An 18,150-nucleotide genomic window follows, 5' to 3' on the forward strand; every position below is an offset into this window, starting at 1 on the left:
TTCCTAGTTTTTTACTCTGTAAAATAGACCTTGTGGAGTCCCAGGTCTGTGGTATCTCAAAAGCTTCCATATCAAATTGGCTTGGCTTACAAATAAAATGTGTGTTTTCTAGCTGCTAGTGCTGGAAACTTGATCTGGGAGTTGAACTGGGTTCTTTCTAGGTTATGTCTTGTTGCTGGTAAACATGGCTCTCACAGATGGACTAAGGTGCAATTGCGGGATATGCATCTGACCATTTTGAAGCAAAGATTTTGCAGGTAGAACTGAAGCCTGATCCCAAGCTAATTGAAGCTGATGAAAACAGTTCCCAGTGGCTGTGGATCAGGTTCTTGGTTAGCAATTCTGTTGATGCCTGAGCCAAAATAACAGGTCTCAGAGTAACAGCCACGTTAGTCTGTATTCGCAAAAAGAAAAGGAGGACTTGTGGCACCTTAGAGACTAACCAATTTATTTGAGCATAAGCTTTTGTGAGCTACAGCGGATGCATCAGATGATGTGAGCTGTAGCTCACGAAAGCTTATGCTCAAATAAATTGGCTTGTCTCTAAGGTGCCACGAGTCCTCCTGTTCTCCTTTGAGCCAAAATAGAATCTATCTCTATCTGCTGCAGCTGCGTTGCTCCTGAATCACTCTTAACAGTAAAGAGTTATACATGCTTATTTTTGTCTTCAGACCCTGCATATATGGCCCTGAATACGAAAAAGGATCAGACTATTAGTAAGAAGGTGTCTGTTTACTTACACATTTACTTTTGATGGTAACTGCATTTTAAAATATACAAAATTCATTTATGTATAAATATAAAAGTATATTCACATTAAAATCCTGTGACCTTATAAATAATAAAACATATTTACTTAAGAAATTCTCAAATTTAAGTTTGTGTCTAAAATATTCTAATCTGTGTGTGTATCTCCATCCATCCATCCGCCCATCCATCCATCTATAGGACTGGCAGTTTGGAAGCATATAGAGAGAAAAGTTATGTTTCAGTTTGATGAAGCTGTAATCATAATTATAGCGATAAGCTGTGCTTCATCTTTCTTTCAGTTCCCTTGAATATAACACATGCATCCAGCACCAGGTAACCCTTCACTTTTAAGAAGAAATTATGTATGAAGGAATCTTTAGAAAATACAAGGCCTTGACATATTGATGTTGCAAATGGAATTCTTGTGGTTATTTTTAGATTCTGTCCAGTAGGCTGTAAATCCTAGAAGGGTCCTGGTAAAATTGTTACATGGTAGGATTCTCAAAAATGCATCAGCATTTGAAATCAAGGCATAACTCTGTCCCCTTTGAAGACACTGAGAGTTTTACTGTTGCCTTCGGTGGAAGCAGAATTAAGTTAATGTTGACCATTTCTGAAAATCCCACCCTGCATGTATGAGTTCATGTTACTTTGGCAATGGGTCATTTCAGTGGATGTTAAGAGTGAGTTGCAAGTTGTCTGAACCAGATTATACATGATGGAGTTTGAAAGGGGCGGTTTAAGAGCCACAGGGATTTTTTCCCCCATTTCTTGTAGAAGAAAAACAGTATGAAAACCATGTGCTGCCTATGACAAAAACACTTTTCATTTTTTGAGTAACACATTTGAGACTTGTTCGCTTTATGCTCATACAATTGATTGCCCCTGCAAAGGTGAGCAATCCTATCAGAGGACTCATGTCAACGGATTGGACGGTTGGTCACTTGATGACAGCAGCTGGTGCAAGGTGGGCATACCTTCCTCCTTTAGCTGAATGCACAAAATCAGGAGAAAAAATGAAAATTTGGCTCCTAAGATGCTAGACTCTATCTGTCCAGTAGGATTCACTTTGCAGTTATGCATATCATATCAAATGCACCCCATGTTTCATGCAGTTGGAAAAACCCCCAAACTGAAATCCTAGCCAGATTTCTGACTAACAAGTGATGTAATACGATGCTGCTCACGCATTTAATTTACCAGCAGATTGTGTTGCTATTCCTGAATGTAGATGGAATTGTCTGGGGGGAAGTTTCACTTAAAGGATGAATGTAAATTGTTGTGAAGTACGACATGGGGACTCTGTTTTATTTACAGGAGCAGGTGGATGAGTTTCTCTGGCCTGCAATGTGCAGGAGGTTCAACTAGATGATCATGATGGTCTCTGCTGACCTTAGTCTGAGTCTATTCAATGTACATTACAATTTTACAGCCTTCATAATTAGTTCTAAGCTGTAAAATGTCTGTTAAAGAGATGAGGCAGTATTTTTGTTTGGTTGCAGAACATGAAGCACATGTGCACCTTCCTCTGGTCAGTGCCTGGAGGCAGGACAGATCTATGTTAACTTGCCATAAATATTAACTAAGGTGAAAACTCTGCGCTCCCTGTGCGTGTGCGCACTGCCCTTGGGAGAGCAACATCTCTGTTCACTCTTGCTCTGTCCCTCATGCAGTCATCTGCACAGGGATAAAGTGTATATAAACTGCCACCAATCAGAATGCAATGGAGAATCAGCCCCATCGTGTCCAAGAGATCAGAGAATTGTGGGGAAACCAATGAGATAGTTAAATGGAAAAAAATTATATGAAAAAATGTCTCTTTTCTCCATCTCCTGTGACTGCTGGATGTTGTCTTGGCTCTTGTCCTATCTAGCTGATAGTGAATAGATCACTGGCTGGAAATTATTCTCATTAGAATTGTCTCTATATTGCAGTGAATTTACAAAGATGTTTTCATACTGAAGTAAATAGCCAATTTAGCGTGTCCCTTTCTTCCTTGACTTCACCCTACATTATTTAGCATGATCATTATGTGCACTATTTTGACCAACTGTGTATTCATGACTTTTAGTAACCCACCTGAATGGTCGAAGAATGTGGAGTAAGTAGCATTTTTTTTGTATCTTTCTCTTGTTAAATACTTAAGAAGTTTTTTTCCTCAAATTCTTGCAGAATTTTGTTTCATTTATTCAATAAGCCTACTCTTGCTCCCGTTTAAGTCAGTGGGGGTAGGATAGGGGTTTTATAACCTCTTGATTTCTTAAGGCTAATATATTTGAAAAGATTTTTTCATGACTGAAATTATATTTTTACCACATTGTTCTTAGCAGAGTTCTATTTTCGACTTCCCTTTTAACAGGTACACATTCACTGGTATTTATACATTTGAATCACTTGTGAAAATTATTGCAAGAGGTTTCTGCATAGATGGTTTTACTTTCCTTCGTGATCCATGGAACTGGCTAGATTTCAGTGTCATCATGATGGCGTAAGTTGCATTTTCAGGTTATTCCTGTTACCGACTCTATGTGTGTACATGAAATGTGGGAGGGGGTTGAATCTTCTTGTGAGACAGGTGCACAGGAAAAAATAAAAGTCAAGGAAATCTTTAAAGTGGACACCAAAAAGATCAAAGTCTAGATTCTGGCTCTTATTTTCAGTGCCGTCCTGAGATAAAGACCGAGCTAAATGTAACTCCGCTAAAAGTAGCGGAGCGGCATCTGCTTACAGTGGCCTTGACTTGGACATGTTTTGGGCAAATCACAGCTTCCTGAATATGCACCTATGGCAGCAGTGCCCAAACTTTTCTTGCTGTGCCCCTGCCCTTACCAGGAATGGAATCTGTTTGCGCCTGTGCTCCACTGCTGCACAGCCAAGGCTTCCTCAGCAGAGGAGCTTGGGCTGAAGGCAGAGCTGGGGGCAGAACTGGGGATGGGGGAGGAGCTGGGGCTAGAAGTGGAGCTGGACTGAGGGAGGAGAGGGAATGAGGGCAGAGGAGGGGCGGGGTGGAGCTGCGGCTAGGGGCAGAGCAAGGCTGAGTGATGCTCCCTCCCCACCTCCCTCCCCTGGCCCAGGCCCCGCTGTGTGCCCACTCAAAGTTTCTCTGCACCCCCCATGGTACCCCCTATGGTGAGGTAGGGTTTTGTAATTAGTGTCCAGCATACTAGCTTTGCCCCTGTGCCAGAGAGTTGGCATGTTCTGGTGAGCTGAGCTAGGGGATGGGAACTAGGAATTTTTAAATCCTGGCTCCACCACTGATTCCCTCCACGGTTTTGGTTTGCATGTTAGGATTTCTTGGGCTGCATTTTGGATACTTGTGGGTTAACGGGTAGATATTAACCTTTTGCAGCTAAAGATTCAGAATCCCAAAAAAGAAGTCCACCTTACAGTATTTTATTTTGTCTAGCTCATTCTTTTCCCCTTTTGCTGAATCCACTTATCTTCCAAGTCTAATAAGCAGTGAAGTGCCCAGGTGTCTTACAACATGTAGACTACTAAATTCATTTTCCTAATTAGAGATGAATTCTAAACGTTTGGCACCCTGTATCTTATAAAAATGTGTTTTACCTCTTGGCCTGTTCTAACGTACTCTTACAACCCCCGCTATCATCAATGGAAATATGTCATTGACAATCTGACCAACACCTGGGAGAGGAATAATTGTTTCCCTTCCACATTTGCTTTGACACATTTGACACCTGTCCATGTTCTGGGCTCCCAGGTCCAACACTGGCTACTGAAATCAGAGAGATGATTGACTGAAGGCGTGGGGGTCTGATTTTCAAGGGTCCAGGGGACTTGCATTTCGCTGGAGTTGTGCGTGTTCCGCTTTTCTGAAATATCAGGCCCCAGTGCAGAGGCTTAGGGCATTGGGTTTTTTGGGAGCCAGCCCTTTCACTAGTTGTCCTTTCTGTATATTGTTTACTAAAAGATGCATTGTTCAAGAAATGCAAATGAGGCCTTAAATTCAACTAGTCAACACCTGAGATTTTCATAGGCGCCTAAAGGAGTTTGATGCAATTTATTGTGAATTGGGAACCTAACTCCTCTAGGCTCCTTTTGAAAATCCCATCCAATATCATTTGTTGTGCAGCTGGATGGTAAGTTAACAAGCAATGCAATATCAACATTGAAAAGACGGTCAGGCTCTCAAAAGCATCAGTACCAAGCATTGTGGGCTCATGTTATAGCCATACAATCACCTTACCATCAGTGGGGTTGTACTGCTGTCATATCAGGAGGATTTGTCCCAAATTCACCAAGGCCTGGGGATCATTTAAATCCCACTCACGAGGCTTAGGTGATATCTAGCTAGTTCTTCTGCACACTGGTGAATTTGACCTGTAGTGCCTGGAAAGCTACGAAATGTCAGATTTCCCAAAACAGCAGAATTATTTTGAGAGGCAGTTTGTTTAGTGGTTACAATAGGGGGGTCTGGGAGCCAGGACTCTTGGGTTCTATTCCTGGGTTTGATACTGATTCACATGAATCTGTTCGTGGCTTTGATACTGATTCATTTAACCTCTCTGTGCCCCAAGTCTGGCCATCTGTAAAATGGTGATAATACTTAACTGTGCCTCACAGAGAGGTGGCAAAGGCAGACATTACTGAACTAATGTCTGTGTGGCACTTAGGTGCTGCATAACTGCAAATGTTGATGACGATTAAAAACAGGAAGGAAAGTGAAGTAGCTCTGATTGACAGCATACCCCATTGAACTGAGGAAACAGTCTCTCCGAACATACCTGGTTTCTTTTGCCAAGTAATTTTTTTAAATTGCTTTGCACGGGTCCATACAGTATTAAAACATTAGACTCCAAATTTGGGAAAGCTCAAAGAGCAAAACATACTGTTGTTGAGACCTTTTTAAACTGGTTTTGGCTTTGTATCCTTCTCTGTCTCTCTCAATGCCAGTTCTAAAGCATTTTAAATTACAGTCTGTTTCCTACAAACAATTATATTAAAAGGAAGGTGACCCCAATGGTGCCATTAACTCTGGTTTAATTCTGCAGGTATATAACAGAGTTTGTAAACCTAGGCAATGTTTCAGCTCTGCGCACTTTCAGGGTTCTGAGAGCTTTGAAAACTATTTCTGTAATTCCAGGTAAGGCGCCCTCCGGTTGGTGTTAGCTGTTGGGTACAGGCCTCTGTGAGTGATGTATTGCTTTGTCTGTAGTTGTTTTATTGGTGTGTGTTTTGTCATTGTGTTTTTTGTGTATGACCTCCCTCATTACAGATATGTCACAGAGTTTGTGGACCTTGGGAATGTCTCAGCATTGAGAACTTTCAGAGTTCTCCGAGCTTTGAAAACTATCTCTGTTATTCCAGGTGAGGAGTCTTTTAAGCATTAATGCTTATCTTGTGTATGTCTCCCTCTTTCTCTTTCCTCCCCCCCTTCTCTCACCACTTACCTTTCAAAAATGGCACTGGGACATTTTTGATGGGCTTTGCAGTCTGTATGAATCAACAGTGATTTTAAAAAAATAATGTAAGACAGTTGGATGAATACTGATAATTGTATACCATCCTCTTAAGTGCATGTCTATCAATATCTAGCCTCTGTGTGAAAACCCTGAAGTATAATTCAAAACAAATAAAGGGCCAGCTACTGCCATTCTTACTCAGGCTGAGTAGTGCCTTGCTCCAGGAGTCATCCAGTTCACTTCAGGAACTTTCGTAGTTACACTAATGGGGATTTTTTTTTAATAAAGAACCAGTCATTCTGGGAGGGTTATGAACCCTACTGTGTCAGGGCATACAGTACTTTAACTTTTATCCAATCGTAAAAATGAGGCCTATTGGATCACCTAGCCCATCCACTACGCCCTGCAGCCAGTGCAGAGAAGCCTACTTTATATGTCTAGTATATTGTCCAGTCTGGTTTTTAAAGTGCCAAGTAATGGAACTTCCTTCACTGTGGCTTTCTGGCTTAGTGGACGAAGCATGTGACGAGGCGCCGGAAGTTCTTGCGTTTTGCTCACCATGCTGCTCATATGCGTGGCCTCTATTTTTGAGTGCATGAATTTGTGGACACCCAACTTTAGACACCTAAGTAGAGCCTGGTTTTCAGGGGTGCCGAGCAACTTTATCTTCCAGGGACTTCATGTTAGAGTTTTGAGTGTTCAGCACATCTGAAGTTGGGCACCCAAAATCAGAAGCCACTGGGGAGAGTTTTGGTCTTAACCTCCTTTGTTTTGTCTTCTGATCTGGAAAATGGGAGTGAGATTTGCTCACTTGCCTCCCAGATATTAGGTTTAGCAAGTTGATAGTTTGTATAGTGCTTTGGGGATGGAAAGTGCGGAGTGTTTTTATGTTGTTTTTTTCTGACAATGTACTGAGGGAATATTTTTGAAGGCTTTAAGTGCACTGAAAATACAGATTGCCTTGGAACATGAGTTGGTCTATTCCAGGGTTCAGGGGAGAAGTGATGTAAAATTGTTACGTCAGGTTGTGTATTTTTAGTGATGTCAAGCCCAGCCTACCTCTTTCTCCATCTCTCCAAAATGTAGCTCTGCTCTGGAATGAGCAATAGCCCCATCTTTACTTGTTAAGTAAACGATGTCCAGCAACATCCTGCTATTTTCTCAGTGTACTATTGCATGTATGTTTGCAAAAAAACAAACTATAGTGTTCTAGGAGGCAGATGCCTTTTCCCTCCCTCCAGACTGCCAAGCCTACCATATTTATAAACCCTACCTGCTGCATGATGCTTTTAAATACTACCTGCTTTTCTTGCACTGAATGATAGAGAATTGCTCCTTAATTAGAATGCTCTTACTTAGCCTTGTCGGATGGTTGGCTGCACAGCTTAAGATACACACATAAGGAGGAAGAACTGTCTGATTATCGTTGATGATGATGCACTGCTTGGAGAGCAGTTGTGATGCTGTCAGTGCACTGCAGTTCTTACACTGCCTTGGTAAAAGAAGAAGTATGCTGAAACTGCTTTAGGATGTGCTTCACATTCATCAGTATAGCAGAGTGAAATAGTGTAATCAACTGCCTAGTTAGTGTGTAAACTTGCCATTGACCTCGCATAAAAAGATGTGGAACTGTTCAGCTGCATAGCCTAGGCCCCATGCTCCTAACTGCTAACAGAGATTCCTCTCTAGCTCAAGTGTGCTTTTGGAGCAGGGAGGATCTAAGTTCCAACCCACCCCGCATTGTTAAGTTCAGCATAGCCAGTTTGCAGCAAAGTGAGGGTAGCTGTTACAGTATTGAATGCGAAGGCTAGAATTGGAAATGGGCGGAGCTTTGGTCACTGACTTAAATTAGAGCCTAAATCAGAATCTCCCCTGATTGTGCAGCGCTGGGGCCCAGTAGAGGCTATGCAAAATCACCCCCTGCTTTCTGGTCCCATCACTAGCAAGAATTGGGATAATTAACCTACTGGTTGGTTGTCTTCAGGGTAAGCTTGGAAGCTCTAGTTGTGGGGCAGAGAGCTAGTGTATTACTTGGTGGCTTACTGTACACACAGGGTAGAAGTGTACTTTTCTCAAGGTAATGTATTTGAATATGTTAAAATCTAAATGTTTTCTCTTGTTTCTTCAGTGCATGCAGTGGGATGGGAATTCCAGTGTCACAATGACCTTGAGAGAACCATTTTATCATTATGACAGATGTTAAATAAACCTTTTGTAAATAATTAGAATTGGCCTCTTCAGAAGAGCAGTGGGTGTTTAGATGAAAAGTATGCAGGACTGGAGACATGCTGCTGGATAAAGTTGCAGGTGAGGTGCAGGGTTTGCAATGCTTAGTGGATCACTAATAGGATATAGAGACACTCACCTCTACTTCACCAGCTCAATTCTAGTCTATGCTAGCAGTAATTCCCAAATATGACCATCATAAGATGGCTTGGTGACCTGTGCTAAATGAGTATGTTGGTCTTAGTGCAGTTCCTGCTGGGGAAGAGTGCGCATCACACATGCAATTACACAGCAACTGCCAAGTGGCCCCAGGCGCTGGAAACCTCAGCAAAGAGGCCAAATACCAAATAGTGCCAGGGGAGTGAGCTTAATCCTTCACATTTAGAGGTGATTCCTCCAGACATGCAGGCTAGAGGGCTTACATGGTGTGCATATATTGTCCTGCGACTAGAGAAGGGACTCTTCTGCAGGGCTGTCAATCTGCCACCTTTCACTGACATGCGGGTGCATATGCGCACACAAACGGAGGGACAGATGGCAGTGCAAACTGCATCTCTCAAATTCTGAAAGAGGAAAGTAGTGGTGCTGCAAGCTGTCTCCTGGGGCCTGTCTATGCTGGGGAAATTTAAAAACCAATTTTAAAACAGTGTGAGCCATAGTGCAGAGCTGACTTAAGGAAGGCAGGTCCCTGTTTTAATGAAATGGAGTAGTCCTGAAAGCAGCTCAGTAAAAATGGGTCAGGTCACCTAAAACCAGATCTACAATACTATTCTAACCAGTTTGAAAATATCCTTAGTATCAGTAGACCGATAGTGTGTTTCATCAGTGGTTCTGCTTTAGGCGGGGAAGGCAGACAGCTGAACATCTTACAGGCAACTTTTAATAGTTGGTGAATTAAGCACAGAACTCGCTCTGCATCCTGTTGTATAGAGCCAGGGTCACATTATCTGACTTGACAAATTGTGTGAAGAAACACATGTTGAGTCCATCGCAAATGGAAACTAAGCCCGCATCACCCTGAAAACTTAGTTTCCAAGACAATTGCAACCCATTGATATCTGAACCGGGATATTCCTTTTAGCTATGAATTGGTAAAGCAAAGTAACAGTGAGGAATCAGAATGATATTCCGTGCCCCCAAGTGAACAAATCTTTCAGTGATACAATTATTAATGTTTTTAAGAGCCTAATTTTCCATGGTGTCTCATGCTGTTCTTTACACCAGTGCACAGCAGGGATAATGATTGCACACTGTCAGAGCAATAGAGAATGGGACCCTAGAGGCACTGAAGATTAGCAAACAACAACTTAGAGGGCTGAAGGGAACAGGGTGTAAACATTTCCAGTTGTGTCTGGAAAAATGAATAGCAATAAAGCTACTTGGAAATTGACAAGAACTTTGGCATTGATTAAAAGCTCTGAGTTTAAAAAAAAAACATTTTATTCCTACCTGGAACTTCCTTTATTTGTTTTATTTTACAGTTTCATGTGCCTGCTACCCTAAGGCCCCTTTACATCAGCCTGGCAATGTAAGGGGTGCTTCGAGTGGGTAAGACGCTTTTATACTGATGGAACGGTGTAAAGAGGCCTTAGAATACATGAGAATCAGGCACAGGTTCCCAAAAGATCACTGGCTCCTCTCTTTTGCATTTTTCGTCTGATATTTATATTCAAGCCTAGATTTTTGTTTAGTTACTCAAAGTGCTTAATTCAGATAGATAACTGGTGTGTACTAAATAACACAGCCTTGATAATGAAATGCCTTCATTTTCGCATTTCTCTACAGATGAAGTGCCACTGAGTCAGACTGTTCTTTAGTTGCATGGTCCATTCAAGGTCTAAGCCATGGCATGAACCATGGAAAGGTGCAAAGTAGAGCTAAACTTTAAAATTTATCTGATAATTGCAAGGATCAATCTAAGCAGAAGCCCTCTTGAATGTCACAAAGCGTGAAAATCAGAAACTAAATCTGCTCTGCTGAGCCTTGCAGTTATATTGCATGATGTAGTATCCCAGCTTATTCTTGATTCCTGCTTATGTAATTCAACTTGCTTCACATTTTTGTTTGACATGTGATAAATTGTGTTTTGGTCAATGTTTTTACCATTTGTTTTCCTCCCCAGTTTCCCTATTTGCGAACTCACTTTTTAGAAAGTCAAGACTCCATTGTCATGTCACATGCTGGCACTTATATAACTGAAATAGTAAAAAGGCTTTGAGAGGATGTTACATGTCAGTGGATCTGGTAATTCTTGAAAATGCATAATTTACATGACTTTCTCTTGTAAACTTAATGTTTTGGGTTATTTTTTTTAATTCCAAAATGTAGAAGGGTTGGGACATAAATCCAGATCTCAGAAACCTACAGAAATTCAGGTTCAGTTCTGGGGCAACATAAAACATCCCAGTACAAAACTTCTATGTTTGTAGCCAGTGCAACTGGTCAGGGAAATGTTTTGGTGGTTTTTTTTCGTGTCCCCTCTATGAAAAATGTTGATGATTTAAAAAAAAAAATTCATCCAACTTTTTTTGAGGGGGTTGCTGAAAAAACAAAGCTTTTCCAGTTTTCAGCTAAGAAATTTTTATGGCCAAAAAAAAAAATAAAATCTCATTTTTGTTTTTGTTTGTGTTTGATGAAAGGTAAAAAAGTCTCCTTTTAACATCTGATTCTCATCCTGGTTGGCCATTCTGGCTCCAGCTCTATGTGATGCAAGACACTCTAGAATTGATTGCCCTATGTGCTACGGGTGTTGCTTTATGGGCGTCACCTACTGAGACACCATGGGATAACTGCTCAGATTTTTCCGGTATGCTGTGACAGCAACCATGGTTACAGCAGGTGGCATGAATGGTGGAGATGCACAAAATGCTGAAAAGGGCTGCTCTGTAGACACAGCTCAGCCATGCTTGTTGCAACTGAGTCAAATGAGTGTAATGAACTGGTCACAAAAACATAGTTGCACCTGGAGTGTAGCTCCAAGTGTAGTTGCAAGTTCCAGATATGGGGTGCTAGATGGGGCTGAGAGCTCTCACTGATTCCAGCCAGTTGATCAGGAAGGGCAAGCTTGCGATTAAGGCACTGGGCTGTGATTCAGGAGATCTGCATTCAGTTCCCCACTCTGCCACAGACTCCTTGTGTAACCCTAGGCAAGCTGTTTACTCTCTTTGTGCCTCATTTCCCAGATGAGCATCTTCAGTCTTCATTTGTCTTGTCCATTTAGATGGCCATTTAGATTAACTCTCCAGGACAGGGGTTGCCTCTTATTCTGCGTAGACACAGCACCTACTCCAATGGGGCTCCACTCTCAGCTGGGGCCTCTAGATGCCACTCCTAGTAACGCACACAATAACTTATCTATAATTCTGAGATACAGTAAAATACTGCATCATAGAGTCTGGCCATTGAGCAGATTGTCCATACAGCATATCCAAAAGGAAGACATTTGGAAAACAAATGGACACAAACTGTAGGTTGCTAAAGAAACATTTTTGTCACTGGAAAATTTTCCCCCTAGAGCGTTTTCTGCCCTGGAATGTACCATGCACAGAAGCAACTGCATCGTGCTCTCCCTGAATGTGGACACAAATGTACATGACTTGATAAATCTTTCAGCTTTGTTGCATTATTTAACACTGAGATCTGCAGAAGGGCCATGTAAATCTATGTGGTCTAAAAAAGTCCTGGAGGAAGGAGAGGATCGTATGACTCAGCTCCAGCCCACTTGCAGTTTAATGGTATGAAAACATTTGAGGCAAGTTGATTATAAGTTGAAGTGGAAACATCCTCGTTGCTTAGAGGGAGCAAGCTGCAGTATGAGGCTTTTTCCTGATGAACAAGCATTTCTGGACTGAGAGGTTTTAATGCTTAAATTTTTCATGTGACTTTCCAGCTGGTGACTAGAAAAAGTTGGCCCTGGCAACTGAAGCACTGTGTCCACAGAACAGGAGCAGCATGATCAGTGCTAGTTTCCCCATGAGGTTTTGGACCAGTGTGCATAATCCATGTCCTGGAGGACCGATTCTTCACAGCTCATTTAATCTTTGGGCTCCCTACTGAGACATCCAGCAAGGATGTTTTATGTTCTTTATGATACCAGTTGTGATGCTCACCAATGAAACTCACCAATCCTATTTCACAGAAGAGGGTTGTCAAGCAGCCATTGGAGGATAAAAATGCCATGCGATCTTTAGCAACCAAAAGTGGCGGGAGGCCTCAATTTTACACTTCATCCAAAAGGCAGCACCTTCAGTAGCACCAGCCCCGATCATCAGTTAAGTAGTGATGCAGATGGGAGGAACTCCCACCAAATCATCAACACTTCCCATAGCAATCTGATTTTCTGTAGAATTCTCCTATCCAATTACTGGCCTGGCCTGCGCCTGTGAGCTCCAATGAGGTTGCAGTACAAGCTGGCTTCACTTTGCTCAGAAACTTAAAAATAAAAATCACCACGTCTAATCTTGCTTCACAAGTTTTTGCTGATTGCTGGATTTTGGGGCAGGTCCAGAAGTCTGCATTGTATGGCTCTAAAAATGAGTGCCATTTATTCAGATTTTAAGGCCATGAAGGGACCGTTATGATGATCTAGTCCGACTTCATGCATTACACAGGCCATAAGGATTTCACCCAGTCAAAGCAGTCATAATACTAGGAGTGGGATCTGAAACCAGGCATTTAGGGGAGACTGCGACCTTAACTTCATGCTTGGCCACTTCTGCCAATTACAGTGTTGACCACTTGGTTGAAGATGCAGACAAACTTCAGCTCCTTCTGATCTCATTGTGGAAATGAATTACTCCAGACTTACAATGTGGTCTCAAGAACCATCACACCAAAGACCAATTTAGCCATGTATTCTAGGTCTGAGCATTCTGCAACACATAGATCATACAATAAAGATGGATCGGAAGCAACCAGCTAATTCTGTCAAAACAAAGAATGCATGGAAATATATAAATACTTGCATGTAATATCTAGGCAGAGAACAGTGACTAGGTGCAAAGACTTCTGATCTGGACCCTGATGCAAAGTTCATTAGAATCAATGGGAATCTTTTAATTGACTTCCGTGGGCTTTGGATGAAGGTGCTGGTAACCTAGGAGGGTCTGACAGCTGACAATTGAAGGCTGGTGTGGTGATCTGAGCCAGAGCTTTGGGCTGATCCAATCCTAGCTGAAATATTTACTGCTGGAACTGTTGCACACTCTCTCTCTACTTCAAAACTAGTGCCTATAGACAAGCATAAGAGGGGTTGATTGCCCAAGAGGTTGTTATAGAAGGTTGGTGGTGGTCTGAGGAAGCATCTTAAGCCTGGGATGACTGCTTGGGCTTAACAAGGCTAACATTTCTGGAGTTTTTAAACCTAAAGCCCTCTTGGGAGGTAGCTAAAGCAGTGATGAGGGGGAAGTTAATATCAATTACAATTGTATGGAAGCACTGATGGATGTGGTGAGGTTTTGGGAGGCAAGGGATGGAAATCCATACATGGTCTGGGAATAATAAAGTGTATCAAAAGTGCTCACAGCTAACAGTAGATTAAGGGAGTAAGAGATTCATAAAGCACAACATTTAATGACTCATTAAATGCCTCCTTCTGAGTATGAATTAAAGGGATAAGTTATCGTTGTGGCTGATGGAAAAAGCACTTCAGTAAATATGTTAAAAGGAAGGATGCCAGTCTCGTAGGAGTCTCTCTTATCAGATCTCTAAAAGGTTAGGTAGGGATTTCTTTTCAGAAGTTGCATATGATCCAATTCCCTGGGCAGAGTGAAGAAAGGTAAACTACATTTCTTATCTGGAAAAATATTTTGGAGGATGAAGTTTGGAGATGGCTCAGGAGTGTCCAATAGCAGTAGGGGCCTAGATAACTTTTCATGCAGTCAAGGCCAGAGCTAGCGATGGGACACCAGACTAAATCCACCTGTGACATGATCTGGTATGGCAAATATTTTGTGACACATCTTTCCCACTTGCTCTGGAAAGGATGTAGGGGCACCCGTGCTGAACTCTTATGGGAAAGCTGACCAGCCTGTACGCACAACCTGCTTGCCCAGCTCCGACAGGATGAGGAGAAACTAACAACATTTTATTTGTTTGTCAAAGACCAAAAATTAGTTGCTGCCTGAGTAGAATTTTGCAAGGCATGAAAGGGTCTGATTTGCCAAAGCAGAAGAAGTGAGACAGAACAGACAAAGGGAGTAACTTCGCGTTCATGGATGCTTTCAAAAGTTATCAGTACTGTTTATAATATGAATAAGGAGGTGGAGGGCTAAGCACGAATTTCTAGCTGAAACTGAGATCTAATATTGGCAGAAACATTTGATGGTCTCTGTTGTGTCTCGTGGACATGGGGCTTAGAGCTCCAGGGAGAGGTGAGGGATTTTACCTTGAGCTCATCTAACTGGTTTTGTCGTGGTGAAAATGTTGCTTCTCTTTCTTAGTCAGTCAGTAAGCAGGATGAAGGTGGCTTTTATTTTAATTTACTGCAGCGGTGCTTGAGTTTGTGGGGCCTGGCAGTTTTGTGGTTGGAAAACCATTTTGGCCTTTGTAAATGGAGCAGGGTTGAGTTGGAAGTTGCCATGGGAGGGAACATCCCAGGATTATTTTCCAGAGTCACTTATGGCCACCCTTAGAAATTCTGTCTGAAATCCACGTGCAGCAAAGCTCTTGTCTGCTTTTCCTCCCTTCATGCTATAAATGCAGAACAATCCCGCTGGATGTTAGAGTTGTTTGTTTTTTAAGGGTCTACCCTTGTTTTTCTTCTACACTCCAAATTCCTGTTGACTTCTGACTGGGTTCTGCATATCTTTCACGTAGGTCTGATTGAAGGTGTTATTCTGCATTCCTTGCTCATGCAAATTGTCCACTGAAGTGAAGGATGGTACCTGGGCAGATCAGACTGAGCTTGGAAGATCCCTTTTATTTTTTGCCTAAGACACGTACTGTCGTTTGTATTAAACCACATACATCAACTGAATTTGAAGAACAACTAGCCAAAGACTTAAAGTAATAGCAAAAAAATTTTCAGTACATCAGAAGTAGGAAGGCTGCTAAACAACTAGTGGAGCTACTGGACGATTGAGATGCTAAAGGATCCGACGATAAGGCCATTGCAGAGAAACTAAATGAATTCTTTGCGTCGGTCTTAACTATGTTCTTAACTGTCTTGTGCAGCTTTGGCTCCAAGTTTATAGAGTCCCAAAGAGGCAGTTTATACTGGAGAAAATCCTAACACTTTTCGTGGAATCCTCTTATGCCAGATTGAAAGAGTAAAGGCCAGTCTAAAATGGAAATTTACACAGGTTTAACTAAAGGTGTGTGTTTTAAACCAGTTTAAACAAATGCGACTGTGTATGTGGACAATCTGATATCCTTTTAAACCTGGCTTATATCTGTGTAGCTTGCACCATATGAACAAGGTTTAAACCCAGATAAGACTGTCCACACACGGGTTTGCATCAGTTTAACTAAATTAGATTTTGCACTGATTTAACTGGGTGTAACATCTGTGTGCAGACAAGCCCTAACATTCATCTCAGAGGCTCCTATATATGCGCTGTCACTAGAGAACAAAGATTTTGAATGGTGACCTTTTAATACACTGGACCCCTGCTAGAACGCGGGATTTGGGATCCATGCCCGGTACCGCGTTAACGCAGGGACTGCGTTAGAATGAACTACAATTAAAGTAATTAAATTTGGGATCCATGGCCGTGACCGCATTATTTGCAAATTTGTGCTAGATAGACGCGCGTTCTAGCAAGGGTCCGGTGTATTTTAATTTGTTTTAAGACACTGGGTCAGATTTATTCCTTTTCCTTCACTGAAGTCAGTGGAGTTACACCCAGGATTCATTTGGCTCAGCTTCCCTCCACCACCCCCCCCTTATACTTTTTGCTTTAATCAATGTACAGTAGGGGAAAACCGGAATAGATCCAGTGCATCTTCAATTTCACATGGACCTGGCTGTCCTTAAGCAATGACCTTTTGCCACTGTGTTATAGATGTAATGTGCAATGTATTGTCTGTGTGATAATTATATGAAAGTGATTTCTAGCCCTATTTTCTCTCTGCAGGCTTGAAGACCATTGTGGGTGCCCTAATTCAGTCTGTGAAGAAACTGTCAGATGTAATGATTTTGACAGTGTTTTGCCTCAGTGTCTTTGCTTTAATCGGCCTGCAGCTGTTTATGGGCAATTTGAGGAACAAGTGTGTAATATGGCCAATTAACCTCAATAAGAGCTTACTAGAGAATGGCACCAGGGGGTTTGACTGGCAAGAATACACCAACAATGTCTGTAGGTATTTCTGCAGCAATGCTCCCTAAAGTCTGTTTCCTTTTTACATGACAAAATGTTGTTGGCCAAGATTTTCAAAATGACTTGAGATTTTGGGTGCCCAACTTCAGGCACCTTAAAGGCCCTGGTTTCTCAACACTTTCTGGAAATTGGGTCTCTTTAAGGTGTCTTAAATTGGGCATCCAGATTCACTTTGGAAAATCATGGCTTTGTCCATTTCAGCATGGTGAGTGCTGTTCCTAAAATAACCACTGTCCATTGGACTGGCCAGTCCTTGTTATAACGTTGCAGATCTGGAGAGGCCTGTGCAAAGCTCTGTAGATCTGTGCTCAACCTACGTTATTTTGTTTAGATCAATGTGACTTTTGCTTTGCGATTCGAACCCCACAAAATGGTGGTCCTGTCCACCTCCACAAAGTAGCTAAAACACAATTCTGCCTTGAGTGTAGGTGGTACTGAAGAGTGTGTCATCCTTGACCCTGGAGTGTGCTTGAAGCACCAACCATGTTTTAATTACATCAGAGGATGGTTGTGTTAGTGTTCCATAGTGCTGGTTCTTTTCCAGCAAAAGTGGAACCAAAAACTCCAGAGAAAAAATTAGTTTAAATCACCAAGTTTCACCGTTGTATTAATTTCAATGGAATAAATGGTTCCAAAGATTTAAAAGTGTTAAATGACCCTGCCACTGTCCAATGTTAAGCAGTTTTACTGGTATACAGAGACCTCAACCTGCTTAGTACCATGGCAAACACATCATTAAATTTCAGTAAATTTCAAAATTTGAGGATCAGGATGACAAAGACCAAATGGTGTCCCAGTAAAGCCAGGGGTCCCAGGAAATGTTGCGGGTGCAGCCATGATAGTGAAGCTCACTTCTTTTAGTCAGCAATTGTGTTCACTTTTGCCTCCTTGCCCCCCAAAAGGACCCAAAAAGGGAATGATGAGCAGAATAACCTATCCTCTCATTATTTTGTCTACAGATTAGGTCTAATTTCTGACAATCCACCTTTGGTTCGTTGATTTCCAGTCCCTCACTTTTCTTGTTTATCGGCATGATCTTAACACAGTCCTTGAATTATATCAGTTGGCCTTTTTGTTTAGACTAATTCAGCCTGTCTCTACCTTTTGCACTTTTCCCCATCTATATTTATTGTTACAGATTGTCACACCTTATAAACTTTTATCTCCTTTCCCACAGTTGGGCTCACAAATGGAGTAGGCCTACTAGGCCCCAATTATCACTACATCACCTGGTTTCAAGGACAAACCCTACACTGTGGCCCATGGTTCAAGGCTCACTTGATACTTGGCCCAGGTTTGCAACTTGTTTGTCCAACCTACAGTGAGTTCTGTGCCTCCAAGCTCACAAACAAAGCTTTTTAGAGCCCAGTCTGTTTAGTTTTAAATGTAGAGTTTTTGAAAGCTACTTCCTTGCTTCAGGGATTCCTTCTCTC

The 18,150-nt window shown here is 41.8% G+C and overlaps 1 protein-coding gene across 3 annotated transcripts in view; it reads left to right on the plus strand.

Annotated features, from left to right (window-relative positions):
• Window positions 1–18,150, plus strand: part of SCN8A (sodium voltage-gated channel alpha subunit 8) — a 164,172-nt gene that overhangs the window by 87,933 nt on the left and 58,089 nt on the right. For 2 of the 3 annotated variants that reach the window (XM_075121579.1, XM_048831660.2), the window contains exons 4-7: window positions 2,761–2,851; window positions 3,110–3,238; window positions 5,987–6,078; window positions 16,475–16,696. In XM_075121579.1, coding sequence (XP_074977680.1) covers window positions 2,761–2,851; window positions 3,110–3,238; window positions 5,987–6,078; window positions 16,475–16,696 — 534 coding nt within the window. Of the gene's footprint in view, window positions 1–2,760; window positions 2,852–3,109; window positions 3,239–5,986; window positions 6,079–8,346; window positions 8,481–16,474; window positions 16,697–18,150 lie in introns of those variants that run through there. The other variant, XM_048831668.2, reaches the window with a different exon arrangement.

Source organism: Caretta caretta, chromosome 20 (assembly GCF_965140235.1).
Source record: "Caretta caretta isolate rCarCar2 chromosome 20, rCarCar1.hap1, whole genome shotgun sequence".
Taxonomy (NCBI): Eukaryota; Metazoa; Chordata; order Testudines; family Cheloniidae; genus Caretta; species Caretta caretta.